This window comes from Magallana gigas, chromosome 5 (assembly GCF_963853765.1).
Source record: "Magallana gigas chromosome 5, xbMagGiga1.1, whole genome shotgun sequence".
In the NCBI taxonomy this organism is placed as follows: domain Eukaryota; kingdom Metazoa; phylum Mollusca; class Bivalvia; order Ostreida; family Ostreidae; genus Magallana; species Magallana gigas.
In genome coordinates, this window is record NC_088857.1 from 42,834,710 (window position 1) to 42,855,584 (window position 20,875).

Here is a 20,875-nt window from a genome sequence, read left to right on the forward strand (position 1 = left end):
TCATATCCAAAATATCATGAGTATAATCCATTGATTTATCGTGTCTAAGTTGCACGCATTAAATATGAGTTTCATTTGCATTTTTATTTCAAAAATTAAGTTAATTGATAATTAAGGAAATTGCTGAAGTAGAACCATTTCAACAAGACCTTGGACTTTCAGTAGGGCGTAGCTATATATTTCTTCTGTCAAAATCAGTTAAAAATGACGCGGTTGCAAGCGAAATATGCACTGATTGCGTAGTCTTAGCTCAAAAGCAAGACAGATCTTGTTAATTTCAAAGAGCCATGGCTGAGTGGCCAGCAGTGAAATAAACAAGCCTACGTCACAGTGCTGTTTGACACAACTACCCAAAGTCCAAGCTCTTGTAAAAATGGTTCTATATGTTTTTGTTTTATTGTAAATGCATTTGATTTCAAAATTGAATTTAAAATATGTGATATAAATCACCCCTTCTCCCACCCTTAAAAAAGAGATAATAAGAAAATCACTATAATGTTCATATAATGTTAAAATTGAAACTAGATACATAGACCGAATGATTAAAGATAAAAAGAATAATAATTATAAAGATTTAACTAATTTAACGAAGTAAAGATTGATCAATCACTGAATGAGTTAATGAAGCCAGATGATTGAAATCGTAGAAAAAATCTGATATATTTAAAGCACATCAAATTTCATTCTTTTATTTTCATTATCTTCCCATTACAAAACCTGAACGTAATTTACATAAGAATACTTTTGCCATGTAAAACCGTTGATTACAGCGTCAACAACGACAGCCAGCAAGTTTTTATCAGAAAAACGTACTTGATTATTTTGACGATATGTCGAAAAGAACATATGTGAAGGAGGCAATCAATAGTTGGAGCAATTTAAATTGTCAATGTTCATCCAATCAATGAATTTTTCTGAGGTAAACTCATAATAGGAAACATAATAAGAAAAAATTTAAAGTTTTGAGATTTAATCTTAAAGTGTTTGCATTGAAAATGACGTTTAAAAAGGAACATATATATGAACCAGGAAGAACGCACAAAACTAAAACTACTTAAAAACTAATTTAAAAGACCTTCAAATCATTATTTGAATGTATAATTTAGATATCTTTTTCGTTTATCTGATAGAGGAGAAATTCGCAGACTCATGTTATTCTCTCAAATTACATGTAATGGTAGCACTGTGAAAACAAATTCTGTGACGCAACACTATTATACCACAGTTTTTTTTATCCGCGTAGATAAATGCTTATATGGAAAAAATTCCTTAAAGCAGTAAATTGTGCGTAAAACCTTTATCTCTCTCTCACTCTCTCAAAAAAAAAAATATATATAAATAAACTGAAATAGTTATTATTCAGCTAGAGAATAAAGATATTCATCTTTTGAAAATTAAACGAATGTGAGAAGCTAGAAAATGAGCTGTCTTAATTGTGTATGTTACTGATAATTAACGTAATGTTTGTTTTGAAATAGTCTTGAGTGAAGTTATTTTTAACAAACTGCAGTATTGTTAAAGAAAATGATATACATGTATCTATTCTGATTAACTCCATTTGAAAAGAAATATAATACGCCGAAAATCTTAAGAACAACATTCTTTTTTATCTATCCACATGTTATACGAATACAGTTCAATATATGTAAAACCAAACCATGTTTAAATAATCTATATTTACTGGAAAAAAAATGTACATTTAAGAAGATCGTGTCAATTTATTCACTATTCATTAAATTATTATATTATTTTATTTTTATTTGAATTAAGAATCTTTCATACATTCATGAATTATATAATAAACGCTTGTGTACTTATTCGTCGTGTATTGTAAATATAAAAAGAATTTTTTTTTTGCTTTATTTATTTTACTGAATTGGAAAATTAATAATGTTAAAGTGATTCAATGCAGAGCATATTTATATCTATACTACTTTATTAAATATTCTACTACAGTTATTGCAAAGATCAAAGAGATGCCGCGGACATTATTCTCAAATATACCACGAACGTCATCAGTAAATTATCAAATCAGAAATACCTATTTGTCTCGCACTGATCATGAAAGTACAACTTCAAACCGTAAAAAGTTTTAAAACCATGTCAATATCACGTGTTAGTTTCAGTCAAAACGATGTGTATTGCCTCAAATGTTTATTTTTAAGAGATCAATGCGGCCGTTTCTAGGATTTCCCCAGCACATTTTCACTGCGTGTTTTTACATAAAATATATAACGTGTAGTAATAATAATCGTATTAAATTGCCCTTAAAATATTAGGAATATAACTCAAAGATAGTTTATATATAAGTGAAGAGTATTAAAGATAAAAAAAAATAAATATGTCGTCTGCATGTGATTCCTTTGATCAATACACATGTAAACATTACTAACAAAACCGTTGGGGTTACACGGTACAGCCGTCAAAATGACCTAGATCGTCTCTCTATAGGAGAAATGATCTGTAGAAATACTGGGCTGTTAGTAGAATAGAAATAAAGTTCTTGTTTTAGTGAATGTTGCAGGATAACCTCCTCGGTCTCGAAATGTTGTTTGAAATATAAAAGCCTCGGCTTTTATATTTCAAAACAACATTTCTTAACATCGGAGGTTATTCTGCAACATTCACGAAAACTCGTACTTTATTTCTTAAATAGACTCAAATTTTTGGGCTTTAATACCGAGAAATCGGAAGAGCACTGTTATTTGTTTTATATATTCTAAACATTATTGGCACTTGAAGATTGCCAATTTGTTTTTTTTTCTCAATCAAGCTTCGCTTATTAAAAATCAACGAAAATTCTTTTAAAAAATCCGGAAATCATATGGATTTTTCGCATTTTACAATCTTGCGCATGCGCATTACATTCCCGTTAATTCACGGGAGACTCTTTAGTTTTTGTTTCCACAATATCACATTTGCATGGATAAACTTGGAAACGATATTACAAATACGTGTAAATTTTCATTGAATAATTGTCATGTATATATTCTGTTCATCAAAGGAAATACGGGGATAACTCTAACTCAGTGCATTTTATATAAAAAATCCAGATAGTTCCGAATGTCAACTCGAAGCGAGTGAAAAACGTTGTTGTAAAAAAGTGGTGAATTCTTCATTAATATGAATTAAATTTTTAGATGAAAGGTATTTACAGTCTCAAAATAGTTTACAGTATTGTGAATAATTTGACTGTTATTTTCAATGCAGCTTTATTAATTTTTTCCAAAATCGTTTCGCAGCGATTCTGCAATTTTTTGCTACATTACTGGTATATGGGAGGCATTTTAACTGTGGTATAGGCCTATCCCGAGACACAGTTAGATTATTCTAACTAAGCAGAGTGTGGTGAAAATAATAGCATTATTGTAGGCTTAAAGCTTTATTATGTAAATGGCAACAATACGGTGTGTCTATGCATCTATTTCGTAAATGTCCGATATCATATACAATGCACGCACGGGTCAAAGTCTAGTGTCAAATTCAAAGAATATCCTAAAATATCCAACATAAAACAACCGACCAACAATAAGCCTCCCCAACAGATATTTAAATGTATTCGCAGAGGAAACGGTCCCATTTCATGGGAACCTTTAAACATGGTAAGAGTGTAACGTTCTGCTTTTGATTTGTTGTGTTTGAAAGGTGGAGAAAATGGGAGTTAGGCAGTTAGAGCGAGTTCGATATTTAAAAGGATAATAGGATGTGTTCAGATATGAAAAAAGTATTAGTTAAATACACTAAAGTAGCTTAGCGTTTCATTTTTATATTAATATTGATATTCGTATATAATTTGTTTTGATTTATCCTCCTTCAGTTTTACTTGCAGTTGAAGTACCACTTTATTTAGAAAAAAAATCAAATATATGAAAATGTTAAAGGTTGTGATTACATAATTCCAGCAAACTTCTCAAAGTTATTAAATGATATCGTAAGTCCTTATTTCAAGGTCTTTTGAAGAATTAATCTGTATTACGTCTAAACATTCCTGATCTGGTCCGAAAAATGAAATATCTTAGTGCTTTAGAAACACTTTAGAACTTATATGATTTAAATATTTTAGTTTTTCCTGCATTGTTTTAACGTCTTTTAAGAAAATTTCATAGAATAGTACCTTTAGTACTGGTGTTAAATGGTATGATTTCCTTTATAGTAGGATTGCTGCTGTTTACAATCAGATTTCATGTGGAAAAATCTACTATGGATCTTTAACAATGATATAACCTTTCTGATAAAGTGGTTAAAAATCAAGTAAACATGTATTTATAGTATTGAATGAACTAATCAGAAGTATTTGCAATGATAAGGCATTTCTTTTGTTTCTTTAGAGAGAAAAAGATACCTAGCAGGCAATAAAAATACACTTTTGTTAAAGTTTACATATAGTTAATATGCAAGTTGCGCATAGCATATTCGAGCAATACGTAGACAATACAATGTTGAAATATACACGTATATTACATTGAGGACAAGATATTTCTGGGAACTGACACTTTCCCACTCGAAAAGCAGACTCTTTAATTTTAGTTAAACGGGGAAAGGGTGTGTCTTTAGTTGAAAAACATACTCATGCGGGAGCTCGAAGACCTATCTTAAATAAATTTACTAAATTTGAATCCCTATCGACCCTATCTAGATCCGATGCATGATAAGTATTGCTATGACTGGCTTCATTCAGCTGCTACAAACATAAAAATGTCTTTTCTAATGTTGATTTACTTTCAATTTACTAATATTTGACAAAGGAAGTCTTCTGTTTGCCAATTAAATTCAAGAAATTGTTAGACAAAGGGAAGCCTTTATTTGTGAATTTTAATGAAAATAGACCTGAAGTTGGTTTCACTATTTAAATGATAAACATGACAAAATTAATCTCTATTAAAACGATTTTTTAATTCAGATCTGGTTTTAAATTTAAACCAGGAAGGCAATATTAAATTTGTCAATTTCTATTACAAGACAGCTGTTTTTATAAACATTTGACGTGTTTTTAAAAAGACACTGATTCAATTTATATATAGCATATGGAATAACCAAAATTTTGCACAACGTTTCGAAAGCAAATGCTTCAATAAAAATCGCAATTTTGAAATGGTTGACATGTCAATTAAATATATTAACAAGTAAACACAGTTTTTAGTCAGAAATTTTAGCAACGCAGCACGAAAAATACTAGTATCTTCGTGAATAAGATTAAAAAGAGAATAGTTTCTTATCATTTAAAATGTTTTGACTTCTTACATATTGACAAAAATATCGCTTTACAATATTATACCCTTTAAAAATGTTAAACGTGTTATAAACTTGACATAATTGTCAAAATGCTGAGAAAAGTACTGCGGTTTATTTTTTTTAGAATATAGGCATATCGCTGATTGACATCTTCTATCTATGGTCCTTGAGCTCCAAATTTTTTTGCTCATTAAATCCATCCATCCCAATTGTACCGGTAGAAACTACAGTTTTTCTCCATGAAAATTCTCTTGGAAAATTGTAAGCTATTTACTTTAAGTATCAGGACGGTAGCCGCCTTCTTTAATCTATCGATTAATTACCCAAACTATATTTTGAATAAAGTTTAATAGAAGTTGGATATAAAATGGCACATTTGACATGCCCGAACGAGAACATGCCCAAGCTAAACTAACAATCGCAGTTTTTGTTTATCTTAAAATTAAACAAATATTACTTGAATTTTACAATGAGCATTTAATTATTCCAATGATGAAACTAATAAAAAAGTCATTATATTATAAAATAAAAATAAGTATTTACATTCCATGTATTTTTTGCATGTAAAGTGTGTGTGGAAAACTACTGCAGTTATAACACTGCAACACGCACAGGGTACTGAAAGGTTAAAATGTCGGGTTTTAATTTGACTTAACAAACATTGAACGCTGTAAAATGCAACGTCACATGCGAAAATCATAGTTATAGTGACTCTTCCATTTATGTGAACCTAACTCTTAAAGTAAAATAACATTTAAAAAAAATAAACAGCTATTTAAAAAGTGCACATTGATATGAAGTTGGTTGGTCACGTGATCAAATCCCGTGAAGCCCGAATGGTTTCTCAGTAGATTTGATCACGTACGAACCAACTTCATATCCCGGTGCACCTTTTAACATTGCTGTTTATTACTTATATTTACGTTTGAAAGAAACAAATCGTTCAGAACTTTTAAAATCACCGAGATTTGAAGTTAACAATAATCCAAGCGACAAGCGATAAGTGGGTGTTATGATCATTGTGACGTCATGAAAAATTTCACACAGAATTGAACGTTTTCGCTATTCTATAGGTTCAGATAAGAATACATATTTGCAAATGTAAATATAAAGGTATAAATCATATTTGCAGACAAGGAAAGAGGTTAAAAGAATGTTAATATAAGCATTGAATCATTACTAGTATTTTTTGAAAAATATAGTCTCATAACTGCAGCAGTGTGTGCATACAAATTTTCATAACGCGCTAACGGCTTTTACGCACGTTAATCAATTTGTACGCACACACCGCTGCAGTTATGAGACTATATCTTTCAAAAAATAATGATTCAATACTTAAATGAACATCCCAAATTTACCGGTCGTGTTAGACTGCTTTGTAGTTTATGGAAAAAATAATTTGATTTCTTCATTATAATTGGACACCAGTACAATCGTGTACTATTGTGATATATTTGCTATCTTTTTCAGCCACGATCTTATATGGAAAGGAATATTAGAGTAAGTTTTCACAGCATTTAAGTTTTCAATTATATTTCAATCTCGGCCATTTTTCAATATAATACTAATTATAATTCAATCTATATTTAAATCATATTTTTCGAAATAATTCACATTTCTAAAAAATGCCAAAACCTTTCGATACATATTATTACATATTGTTATTTAAAAACAGTTGATAATGGTATATATGAGTAAAACTATCAATAAATGGAATCTAAAAGATTGTTCACATAACCAGGAAATTTCCCCCAAAAAGTCATAATTTTGCATGAAATAAATTGTTCCGACCATAGGATATCCATCAAAATTATATATTACAATTGTTTCAAAATAATTACCAATAGAACAAGCAAATCGTTCAAGACACGCACCTGAGATTTTCTGGGAATTCCACTAATTCTGAAAGGTCGGAAACATCCAACACAACAATAAAATCGGTAATTATTATTCAAAACTGCAATTATAACAATTTCAAGTTTTATAAACATTTAAACATTGCACGGATAGTGTTATTCACATATTTTTGCACGAGTGTTCTTAAAAATGATTATAACAAGTTCCAAGGAATAATGTTATATATCATTCGTAATTAATCTTTACTTAGTTGTTGTTGTTTTTTTTTTTTATTCCGGAAGGGTTCTTCATACGTTGACGTTCAGCATTTGCAAAACAGAGACGGTCAGGTAAATCTTCAAGGTCATTTGAACGAAATCAATCAATTGTTCAATTATCAAGAACGCATGGTCACGATTTTGGTTGAAATTATTTTTCTGACTTTCATGTTTACAATGCCTCAGTGAAGCAGTTTACATTGTCAACCATAATGTAAGTGTCATTCGTTGAATTATAAGCGAGTTACAGAGCTTACAATACATTGCTTTGCAAATAGAGGTTTTGTTTACATTTTAAATGTTGAAGTTAAAATTCCTGTTTTAGACCTCAAATGAATATGTTAAAAGTTAGGAACTGTTTATTTATGCTTTAAATGAATAAAAAGATAGACAAATCAGCTTAAAAAAATGACTGCTATATTGAACCTATGTAAACAAAAACAGGACACGAGCCTTGTTTGCATGACAAAGAATTGCGAGCCTGTATCTTGTTTATAACTCTAAAACTGAATCTCAAGTTTCATATGATCATTAGAAATGCATTCCTAAAGCATTGTAAAAAATAAAAACGAAAAATAGAATTCGGCCAAAATCATGACCATGCCCCTAAAATGTGTCTCTCCTTTTGCAATATAAATCCATTTCATTTGCCTTGTATTTTCACAAGAAAAAGGATGTAATGCCAAACTGATTTTACATTATATTTATTTTTAGGGACGCCTGCAGGATATAGAAGGTATGCCTTACGTATATACATATATATGTAGTTTCAATATGATAAAATATTACATCTCGTATTGAATGTGTTTAAGTAAACTTTAATTCTAACTTATATAATCATTTCTGGGTAAAATACTTTAACTTCCAATTTTGTCTGTTTGTTTAGAGTTCAATGAATTTCCAATAGATTATGATGACGACATTGAAGAGAATGAGGTAACAATAGTATAATTGTTACGTGAAAATTTATTCAGATGCGGACAAAAGGAACAAGACAATTAAGACAAAAATTTCTGTCACAAATCATCTAAATTATCACCTATGTATTACCAACATAATCTTATCTTTTGTTTTGATTAATAGTTGCTGTTTCATTATATTAATGCATCTGGAGTACATTACTAGTTATCTACAATCATATTGGTACATTCCCTAATCATGTCGCTTTGTTTATTTGGTGTTTTACCAAAAAGTGTGTAATAAAAAATTTTGCATATAAGATCTTAAATTTTTAAATATAACACAAGATTTAAAAAAAAAAAAATTAGCAATAATACACATACCACAACTGAATCTTAAATTACAAATTTACATCTTTTATAAATCTAATACAATAAAATGTTTTATGAATCTAATGAAATGTTTACGAAATCTAATATTCAAGTATCATAATTTATAACTTGAAAATAAATGTGAAAACTGACACTGAATAAGTGTTATTATAAAGAAATGTTTATAGAAAGATAAAAGTTTATATTTCTTAATTTTTTACAATGCTAAGGAAGAAGACATAGTTTAAAGTACAACAATGCATGTATAAATCTTACACGTGGTGGTAAATTGTTTTTTAAAGTGCCATCGTGAATCATGATTTAAATGCGTTCATATCAAATGGTGACGAATACGGGAGAAATCTCAACATTTAAAGCCAATGCGAGAAATAGTTTTGCAAAATATTCATTATACTTTTCAAGATAGATATACAAGAAAAAAAATACATTTTCTGTCGTTTTATCACAATGAGATTGAAATTAAATAGTATATATCAATAATTTTAAAGTGTTAATACGCATCTTATGTAACATATAGAATTAAACGACATCATACACATTTTGGTTAATTTGACAGAGCAACTTCAGATTTTTTTTGAAATCAAAACAAACGTAATAAAAATAATGAGGCTGCAGAATTCTTTGAAAAGAAAATGACATGTAACATTTTCATAAAAGCCATATCACAAATGCTCTTCTTTTTATAATATGAACAGAATGTACATGGAACAGCACATTTTCGAATCTCCAATCATTCTCGAGGCTCCAACATCACCAAGCAATCGGTAAATGTGTTAATTAGATTCCCAAACTTCGGAATAAGTACATTTAACCATATTATTATCAGAAAATATTCTGTTCTAATACAACAACAAGGGGCAGTTATGCGTTTCCGTACTTTCTCCTAACATAGTTACCGTTATATAATTCATAATTTACAATAACTCAATATTTTATTTTAATTGCCTTTTCTTGTGGTAGGGTTCTTCATACGGTGAAGTTCAAGGTGTACAAAAAAGAGACGGACAGGTAAACCCTTTTTTTGATTTAATTCATCAACGAGTTGAATCAGTTAAATCAAAACGACGATAAACTTGATCATATATACAAATTATAAACAGCATGTAAAATAAATTAATATAAGAAGGATCAACGTTTGCCCATAAATAAAATTTAAACAGTTGACAAACAGAATTTAACCAGGCAATACGTGGAGTACAAATATAAGAAGAAAATAAGGTAATAATAAAAATAAATGTTGCATGGAATTTTCTTCAAACGTTACGCAATTAATTAATAGACAAGGAATAATTATCTAACAAATTACAAAAATGTTCTACTAATGCCAATATTTTCTTATGCATTGTGTTATTATCTGTTTTGATTCATTAGTATTATCATTTTTTTTATTTAAAAAGGCAACGGGAATACAACAATTATCATACTGTCCTCGAGGAACTCGCTTGGTATGTTTGATGTTTACTAAAAAAACACCAATTTGCAATTAAAGAACTTTAACTCTAAGAAGTAATAGCTTAATGATTTTAGATTTGATTGAAATCTGATTATTCATATATTCATGTACTCATGCGTACGTACTATTTGCAAATTGCATTGTCAAAGTATCATAATATTTGTTCAAACTGATTTTAGATACATGTACCATTATCACCCTTAAATCTGCAACCGCAAAATGTTGGAGAAACTGATAGAGTCGGGGTAAGTAAACAAATTAAACAAAAAGGTCCGAAGACTATAAAATATCTAGAACACAAAATAAACAAAATACAGCATCTACTTTATTGTAGTAAATAAGAAATATTTTTAAAATTATAAAAACTATTTGTAATCTCTTTCATAAGATTGTTCTAAATGGCAGTTTTTCTGATTAAAATAATAATTTTAAGTACCTATCCGCAAGATTCATTGCATTTGATAACAATTTATCAATGCATAGCAAATTATTTCAACAGCAGCTGTACTACGACGGTTTGCCCATTAACCAGGTATTTGCAAGATGTTGTAGCTTTTACAAGCTAATAGAAATGTTATTATTAATAGATGTAAAAAAAATCTTTTGATTTTTCTTAATTTTGCAGCTACACTACAATAGAAGACAATGTGAATACTATGACAATTCACGGGTAGGTTTACAAGAATTTTATCCTGCTCTCTTAAAGTAGCTATTAAAAATGTTATATGCCATCAGTTTCGCCGTTGAACAACAACAGAAACGTGTTAGAGAGACTGGTGGAGTCATGGATTCTAAGGAGTGCATGTAATAAAGCTACTCGTTTACATGCTCTATGATAGAACTATATAAATTTGTTAACGGACGCGAAGAATATAAATATTACAAATTATGAAAATCTTAACATTGTGGAAAAATGGTGTAAATTATAACTATCGGTAACATCGTTATAAAATTATATGGTTATAAACGGAAAGTACTGAAGTACTGCAGGGAGTTGATTTTATCGATTATTATTAACTTTGAAAACAACGATATGTTATTTCACATGGCAAGTAGTTTCTAATCTGCATTTGAATATGCACATTTTGATAATATGAGTTCTCGAACTTTTCCGACACGAATTTCAAGAAAACCCCATATGAATCACGCTGTGTAATATTTAAAGTATTAATTCCATCAAATTATGTATAAGTAATTGAAATGTTTCTAAAAATTGTGCACATGTCTGGATACAACTAATATTGAACTCTTCTCTCGTTCAACCAAACGCTCGGCTGTCTCCCTTAATCTCCGACAACAAAGAGAGACTCTATGCTTGTCGGAGATTAAAGGAGACGGCCGAGCTTCTGGTTGAACGAGAGTATATTTAACTGTGGCAAGGAATACATACGACTACAAAATTATCTAAATTGTTCGTACTATTTAAAATCTGACTATTTTCAAGGTATTTATAAATTCCTTTTTAAAAAAAATGGTTCAGCATACATTACACTGGATTTATCTACTATTTTCATGATCTAAGTCTTGTCAGCGGTGATGATTTGTGCTAAGGTTCAAATACTGTTTCACTTCCGGTTTGCCAGAGTAACTGCACAGGAGAGTTGATTAAAATCAACTCCCAAAAATTGCACATTAAACAAAAAGCTTATGAAATGTTTCAGCTCTATCAGATGCTAATATAATGAGAGGTAACAAATTATTGAAGACTGGTTTTTCTTAATTTTGCAGTCACGATACCAACGAAGAGATCGATATGCCCAATATGACAATGCCCCGGTAGGTTTTACACAAATTTTTGTTTATTACAGTTATAAGCCAAGATACACTGCGTTTGAAAATCTAAATTACAACACGTCATTATCCAATGGTTATGGATATTACAGTATTCTAAAAAGTTGAGTCTTATTGTAGATTTATAATTTATTGTGTTATGTACCTAACAAACAAACGCACGTCAAAAATTATTGCAAAATTTTAAAATTAGATTAAAAAAAACATTGTCAAATATTTTGACGTGGTCAAATGCAGCGCATGTAAAGCATAGTATTTACAAAACATCCTATCAGTTTGGTTGTATTGACAAAACAACTTAACCTTTTAATTAAAAAGAGGAAATATTGAAGCTACAAAAATATTGGAAACTTGACTTGTGATATGTCATATTCTCATGCATGCTAATATTCAATTTGTTTGTATATTATCAGAATGTATCTGGAATAGGAGGTTTGCGTTTATCCAATCAATCTGGAGGCTCCAACACCACACCGGTAATTCAGTCAATAAGTACTCTTAAACATTTTGCCAAACTTTAGTTATGCATCTTAATTTATAAATATTCAAATTTATATACAGCATAAGTACCAATAATTGTTTCTAAGGAGAATGAATGACACAGACCTACTCAAACCTCTTAAAATGATAACAAGGAAATTCTTCCTATCTAATTGATAAAGTATTTTTCTAAATTGCATGCGCAAGCAGCCTGCAGTTGCTACATGCATTAATTTCTTTGAAATATTTTTGCCCGATTCTTTGATATTGTCACAAGCTGAAATGATTTTTAGACCAATATTACGACCAGAGGCGGGTTACAATTTATTTAGTTTAACAATAATGCGATAAAATGGTATCTTGGGGTAGATATCTATTGTTTTGTAAATAAGAACAGATTTAAAACAATCGAGCGTTATTACTCCAATCCTATGTATATTTTCATTTATGTTTTTGTTTTCTTATAGTATTATGCAGATGTAGGGAGTTTACAAAGTACAACCAGTCGCGAACAGGTAAGATTTTAGATTAGATAAACTATATTTTTCTTTCTGATATTTCTTGTTGGAACCTATATTGTACACTTTTGTTCTGGTAATCAACGTGACCTATCGGGCTCTTGTTAAAAAGCTACCGGAAAAACAAAAATAAAAGTCACATTTACCCATATTCATTCATAACGAAAACCTTCATTGCATATATTATACTATATTATAAACCCAGTAAATAATCTTGGACTGTTCACTACGATTCCTTTGGCCAATGCGAAATTAACTTTCATCAAACGGGTATGTTTATTTTGAAAGTGCTTGAATAAATAAATACCAACAACTAAATATCAATACAGATTAAGGAGTTAAACATACATCGTTTATTTCATTATGTACAGATAGTACATATACTCGATTGCAAGTATTATTTTTATGCCTGGTGAAACTTCAAGTACTTAAAACACAACAAAACACAGTTATTGTTTTGATTTTTGGCCTTGAAAAATCAAATCGACATTAAGATATTTCAACAGAGAAATAAAAAAAACATCGAGTTAAATTATTGTATTTTTATGAAACCGTGTCCTTAAAGATACGGTTGCTATCAAAATCAATAGTTTTTTTTTTATCAATTAAGAACCATTATAAGCATCAAATGTGTTATTTAATTACATTTTAGGAAATGTGACTCCATAAAGCTGACTAATTTATTGCTGATTTTGTTCAGGTAGTCAATGTGCCCCATCGGTCACTTCTTTAATAAAAATACCGAATAAATTATTTCGTATAAAACCCAATTTTAACCCAAATGTTAACTTTGATTTTAGCCCCCACCTCTACCTTCCGCACGGCCGACATACTGTGTTCTAGAACCAGGTCTCGTTCATAGAGACACGGAGAGGGATCAGTCCGAACCTAAAGTAAGTTTTATTTATACAGAAAAGTGTGAACTACTTTCCATTGCATTATCAGTTATTTTAAAAAGTTTAACACTTTATTTTCTTTTAAAGCATAAAAGTTGTTCCATAAAGAGGGCTTGTCAGTGCGGCGTCTGGACAGCTATTTTCCTCGGCATCTCGATTGGCGTTGCACTTTCCACTTTTAATAACATGAACGCCAATAATTTGGAGAAAAAGATAATAGAGGGTGGGAACATGTTTACTTCAATTAATGTAGAAAACGTGTTTTTTTTACAATGCATAGCACAACAACTTATGTGATAAAATGCCTACTGCGATCAAATTTACTTTATATTTATTTTATTTTGTAGGGAACAATTTTGATAGATTGTCAATTTTAAAGAAATGATACAGTCAGTTCAAGCATATCTTTTACAACATACACCATAGCATAGCATAGCATTGAAATCTCATATCATAGCATTGAAATCTCATAGCATAGCATTGGAATCTCATACCATAGCATACAATCTCATAGAATCGCATTCGTCATATCATATCATTGCATACCATAGCATAGCATACAACAGTATTTTAACTCGGTTTTGAATGTTTTTATTTAATAAAATAAATGTTTACATGACATATTTGTGGTAAACTTTGGCTTCTTATTATTTTACTTCGAAATGTGAGGAACTCTTCTGTGTATGGAGGCTTTTTTGTTCAAATCTCATAGCATACCATAGCATAGCATAGCATACAATATCATTAAGCCCTTCATTTCAATTTCTCATAGCATAGCATACAAATCTCATAGCATAGCAAACAAATCTCATAGCATATCATTAAAATCGCATACCATAGCATAGCATTAAAATGTAAAAGATATGCATGAAATGACTGTAATGTTTTTAGTAATGTTATTTGACAAAAAGTCGTTTATTTGTTTCAATATTAATTGGAAAAACGACTTTTCTTCATTATTTATCGGGGATGTTAATTCATTAGAAAAGAGGTGCAAACAAATTCCACGTAACCTAAATTGACCCACTGCGGGTATAGAAAGAAAATAATGGTTTTGTGTTGACCTTAAATATGAGAGTATATCATTCTAGCGGTTTCATGATTCAAAACTTTATGCATTTCTCAATTACTTCTGGTGAGATTTAATTTCAAGTGATCATGAATTTTAGAAACTTAAGATATCTTCTAAAGAGAAACACATGGGATGCTTGCTCAGCAAATATGCAATAATATAATCATGTTTTTATTGAATCTTTAATCTGCACAATAATTTCTAAAAAAAAAAAAATTACCACTTAATATTACAGTAAAAAAAATTGTTTGAATTCGATTGGTTATTTAAGGGCTTTTATGTAAGTGTCTTTTCTAAAGGTGAAACATCGTCTTGTTGTCTCGATTTTTTCTTTAACGAGATATATGAAAACGTTCTTTCTTTCGTAAATGGCCAACTTATACATGTATAGTTTGAATTAAATACGTATTTATTTTGTTGAAAATAACCATTTCTTTTTTTCAGGTAACAATCAAATTAACAATACACTCGCCAGCTCGCTTAAGACGTTTAGTGATTCATTTAATGAAACAATAGTGTCAGTTCAAAACGATTCACACACATTGTGGGATGAAACAAGTAATCTACGTAATCAAACTGAAACGTCAATAGGAGAACTGAGAACAAAGTCGTTGGAATTATCTGAGGAGTTAAAGGTGTTTAATGATTCATTTGATACAGCAATAATATCTGTAAAAAACGATTCACATACATTACGTAATGAAATAAGCAATCTAAGGAATGAGACTGAAACGTCAATACAGGAATTGAAAACCATGCCGTTGGAAGTATTTGAAAAGCTTAAAACGTTTGAAGATATATTAAATGAAGCAACGGAGTCTGTAAGAAATGATTCACAAACACTACGTAATGAAATAAGTAATATAAGAAATGGAACTGAAACGTCAATACAAGAATTAAAAACAGTGTTGTTTGAATTATTTGAAGAGTTTAAGAGGAACATGACAGCTTATTACACGAACCAGACAGGTATCTATCATTTACATCATTAACGTAGTTAAGATACATCGATCGATCGATTGAGAGAGAGAGAGAGAGAGAGAGAGAGAGAGAGAGAGAGAGAGAGTATCAGCGTTTAGCGTATAATTAACTTTTGCAAAGATTATAATAAATTAAATTAAATTCATATGCAAAATGTGGTCTTTTAGGTAACCAAGATAGTGGCTCTTCGTCAGATCCAGGAGGACAGTGCTACAACAGTACAACTAAGGGCTGTGTTGATCAATGTGACAGCATGTGTGATGGGGACTACCAGTCATGTTCGACGTGTAATGGTTATGTTACATGCGCAAATCGTATATTATGGCAAAGAGACTGTTCAAGCGGTTCAAACTGGCATCTTGTTTGGGACGATAACACCAAAACATGTGAAAGTGTAAGCAATACTTGTCAATAGAAATATATATATCATTGCAATCTTGCAAATTTAAAAGAGTGTTAAAGATCAAAGAAACAGTCAATTCATTGACATAGGTCATATTGGCTCGATAATAATGGCGGATTTTTAACCGGAGAAATGTGTATTTACAACATTTTCTACAATAGATTTATAGTTTGACATATTATAAATACAGTTGTGGTATCTGTTGTGTTTTCCTTCAAGCACAGGAAATGAACCAAGCAACCTTTGTCCTCCAAACATTGTTATTAGTAACTCTGATCCGACAATCAAAATTAATGTTCTACCTAGTCGACGTACGTGTTATATAATTGGGTTCTTTGTTCTAGAAGTGAATTTTGTTTGTGTATGTATGAAAATTTAAGTATGTGAGAAAACTATCGATAAACTAAAACTTATTCTAATTCAGTGAATTTCATATAAAGATTTGTGGCAATTAAATAATGATTTTTATGATAGTTTACAATTTGACAAATTATTATATTGGTGCATCAAAGAGGTAAAATAACATGTCATGATGTTTTTGCATGTGTTTGAACATTTAGTTCCACAACGCAAATGTCAATACAGATCATTTGATTCAAACAACTGAGTTATTATACGAAATTCAATAAATTCATATAATATTCACATGCATATATGTACATTTACCTTTAATTTTGTTAATTATATTAGAACTACTGAAAGTTTAAATTATTAATCGTCGTTAGCATTTTTATGCCAAATATATGTGAAGGATATTTGTTCTTTGTTTGTGACTGTGATATTATATTTCTGGCACTAATGTGTGTAATCAGGAATACTTTTATTTGTCTATACTGTCTCATTGATCTGGTTTCTCGTCTACGATATGTGTCACGATGTATCGTCGTTCTATGGTTACTGCATACGTTCTTACAATTATATACATTAGTGCTTTCAGATTCATTTTGAAATTCATACATTTAACTTGTTATATATGTACATGTTTATGTTTGTTATTTGCTTACATGAGATAAAAGTAAACAATTCTGATAACTTTGTCAATGCGCTTGAACAGTTAAATATATCGACTACTTCTGAAAAACTTCAAGCCCAATATCAAAGGATCAAAATAATCGAAATAAACATTCAAATGGATTCATCTTCGATAATATGTTAGATAAAAGTACTTGCACTTAAGGAGAGTCGTTTAAATCTCTTAATTTACATATGGAAAAGATTATTCTTTTCATCTTGGGTTACGTAACTTATTTTGCTTATTATTCAACCATTGTTCTTACTTTGATTATAAAATGGCTCCCTCTTAAAGTTCATATATAGATGATAAATTTAACTCTGGTTGTAACGCGCTTTTTGAAAACCCCCCAAAAATCTATATCGTATAAAGAATGTTGCCTATGTCATTATTAGAATAAGTAAAAAATCGGATCAATCCGCATGACGTTACGGTTAATTTCGTACAATTTGATGTCATTTTTAACGTCAATTGGTCGTTTTGGTACAATTAATAACAAAAATAACATTACAAGCTATGAATTCAACATTATTAGATTTATAGGTTATAAAATGGTTTGGGACAGTTTTCTTTTCTTTTTTTATAAACCGCTCACTTCGTGGTTCATGAAAGTAGTAAATCAAAAAAGGTTTCTCCATAAGAAAGAAGTGAACCGGCCACGACTGTACAGACAGAATGGCAAGACGATTCCTAAACTTTTTTTGCGGGGGTATCATAACGTAATTTATATGTTGTAATTATGGTACAAGATTAGTGAAAAATCCAGTCCTGATCCATCCAGCATAGGAAAATAACGTAAATATGATGAAAATTCAAATGTACGTTTAATACAAATTTCGATGCACTGCATATGAAATGTTTAGTATCTTTTTTGTGTCGAGGTTCAAATTATTTTTATCTAAATGAACATTTATATTGTGTTTTTTCATTATCATAACAAAAACACGTCTAAGATACACATTTTTGCATAACATCATTTAGCTTAAACTCCTTTTATTCTTGAACAATATCGATATTTCTTTAAAGGTTCGTCGACAACAAAATTTGATTGTGTCGACGAAATTCAATCTTCAGATGTGTCAACAACATACACAATTCTGAATGTGTTGATGTACCTAAACAATCATCGCCGGAAAAATGGTATCTGGTTGAATAACAAAAGGTCTTGTCTATTCAGTATTCTTTGTAATTCTCTGATGTAATTGTATAACCTTTGGATTTCCCGGTTGAGTTTACCCGGAAGTTTTGAACATGCATTATTTTTAATGCATGACTTTAAGAGCTAGTATTTGGACTGTTTATGCAATGACTTTGAAGCTGTTTATTATTAAACGTTACGTAACTTTTTAAATTTTTTTCTATCTTAATGTCTATTGCAAAATTTGATATCATGAATGATTATATAATTTAAAAAGAATATAGAAAAAATGTTTCCCTGTAAAATCTAAAACTAACACAATATTTAAAAGATAGGTTCGACTAAGTTTGTCTTGAGGGGGTAAACAATAAATCCTACTTATGATCAATTTGTAATGCCCGTCTTTTCATTAAATATTACACTTTTTACTATAAAAGTCATGTTTTCATTAAACATAATATACGAGAGCTGTTCAAAATCTTCGTGGACTATCACGTTTTTGTCATTTTAAATGGATGTAACATACATTGTTTACATATTGCATACCAAAATGTTTTCCATAATATTTAAAATCAAACTAGAGTCGTTTTTAATGTTTTTTTTAATAGAATTGAACCAAAATTTTAATTAATTAAAGGGTCGCACGGCTCAGTGTAAAAATTGACCAATCATATGTAAGCCAGTACAAACAAAACGCATTTCAAATAACTAACTTACAACCCTATATCCACATGAGAAGACATATTTCTGTGTTAATTAACAATAGTTTCTTATTCTTTAAACGAAATTTTCATTTGAATTTGTGGCAAAAACATTTCAAGTTGTAACTACATTAGCCACGTTGATACTTTTTTCATTAACATATTTTCAATTTTGAAAACACTTTTTCATTTCTATTCTGTTCGTCTTCTGAACAGAGACTTTTTAAACAATTACCCTAAATAGTTAAATACAAATGCTGATCCAAATAGTTAAATTGCTGTTACGTTTTGTATTAAAATTTGTTGCTCAACTTTACATGCGGCTCTTTAGAAAGTACCTTAGAAAAGCATTTTAAAAAATACTGGTTACATAATTTTGTGTACATATATGAATGTATACAAAAAAAACCAACAAAACAAAAAACCAAAAAAAAAAAAACCAAGGAACTAATTATGCCAATGAAAAAGCAAATGTAAACGAAACCGTTATTTTGATATAATGGTCGACAAAACAATTCTGAACAAATTATGCTGTGAATTGGAGGTGCACGTCATTATATATACAAGGAAGTAAATCTTTCCAAAAAGACCTTGCAATCATGAATTGAATGCAGAATTTTAATATATAAACGGTGGCAATTTTACGTAAATTTAACTTATGCTCTTGGTAGATCTTTTTTCGAGAGAGAGGATATCAACAAACATTTTATTAAATCAATTCATACCACGTTCACCACCTAAAACCCTTATTAACTAGGACATCCAAATTTGTTTAGTGTTTTATATTACTATGTTTTAAATCTATTGCATAGATAAAACAATATTAAATTGTTGAATTAGATATCTTTTTCTTGTTAATCACGTTTTAGCAAATTGTTAAAATATCAGTTACCTATACAAAAGTCTCAAGAAAAGTAGTACGCAGAAAAAAAAACCCACCGAATTACTTGGTATATATTTTTAATTGTTTTTTATGTCAATTTGAATCAAAACACACCATGAATCTATCAAAGTTTATGTCGACATCGAGATAAATTGGAACTTATTGCATATGATAAATCAAATCGATATGCATATAGACTGGTTTGGTTTATCATATAAGATAAGAGAAGGCTTGTTAGCAACATAAGTCAAAGTTGTTCAGTTCATCAGTTCAGCTCAATGTTTGAAATAACATCCGTAGTGATCAGTAATAACTTAACATTGTTGATCTCGGCAGTTTTTGATAGAGCATATTTTTTCCATCACCATTAATGGTTGTTAGGTAGCAGGAATTGCATCCAATGAACATTGAACAATAGTGCAGTAAGCATTGTTTTAGGACCCCTTAACAACTGCAGACCTGAAATCATGAGTGCCTGTTAAGTATGAATATTAATTAGTTTGTTCTATCAAGATACAGAGTAAGGTAAAAAAAAAATGAATCATCAAGGAAAAACGTCGTAGTAAACAGATGTGTGTGCCATTGCCTACATGTCAAAGAACTTTGAAAAGTTAGGATCAATTCAGTTTCCCTTTTAGTGACAACAAAGTAACTAGGTTCTAATTGAGAAAAAAACATAACCCCAATAAATTGCAGTAATTTAGAGCAATTTTAAGTTATTTCTTTTTTTCCATTTTTTTCAGTCAATAAAGAAATATATAATGTAAATTAAAATGTCAGAACAATTCCCAAATCGAGCAGATACATCTGAATTGGCTTCGTTTCCAATTGATTGAAATTTACATTTTGAATTTACATTTTGAACTGAATTATGTCCACAGACAGTCAAACAGGCGGTCGGGGGGACAG

The 20,875-nt window shown here is 29.9% G+C and overlaps 1 protein-coding gene across 1 annotated transcript; it reads left to right on the forward strand.

Moving 5' to 3' along the window:
• The first annotated feature begins 3,494 nt into the window (after positions 1 to 3,494).
• Positions 3,495 to 17,264, forward strand: LOC117682051 (uncharacterized). Its single transcript, XM_066085614.1, has 18 exons — positions 3,495 to 3,602; positions 6,703 to 6,732; positions 7,080 to 7,172; positions 7,371 to 7,418; positions 8,061 to 8,082; positions 8,233 to 8,282; positions 9,334 to 9,402; positions 9,599 to 9,646; positions 10,036 to 10,083; positions 10,271 to 10,336; positions 10,717 to 10,761; positions 11,820 to 11,867; positions 12,296 to 12,358; positions 12,830 to 12,877; positions 13,681 to 13,773; positions 13,864 to 13,999; positions 15,293 to 15,817; positions 15,997 to 17,264. Exons 1-18 carry the CDS (start codon positions 3,600 to 3,602, stop codon positions 16,242 to 16,244), a joined length of 1,683 nt encoding a protein of 560 aa, XP_065941686.1. The 5' UTR covers positions 3,495 to 3,599; the 3' UTR covers positions 16,245 to 17,264.
• The last annotated feature ends 3,611 nt before the right edge of the window (positions 17,265 to 20,875 follow it).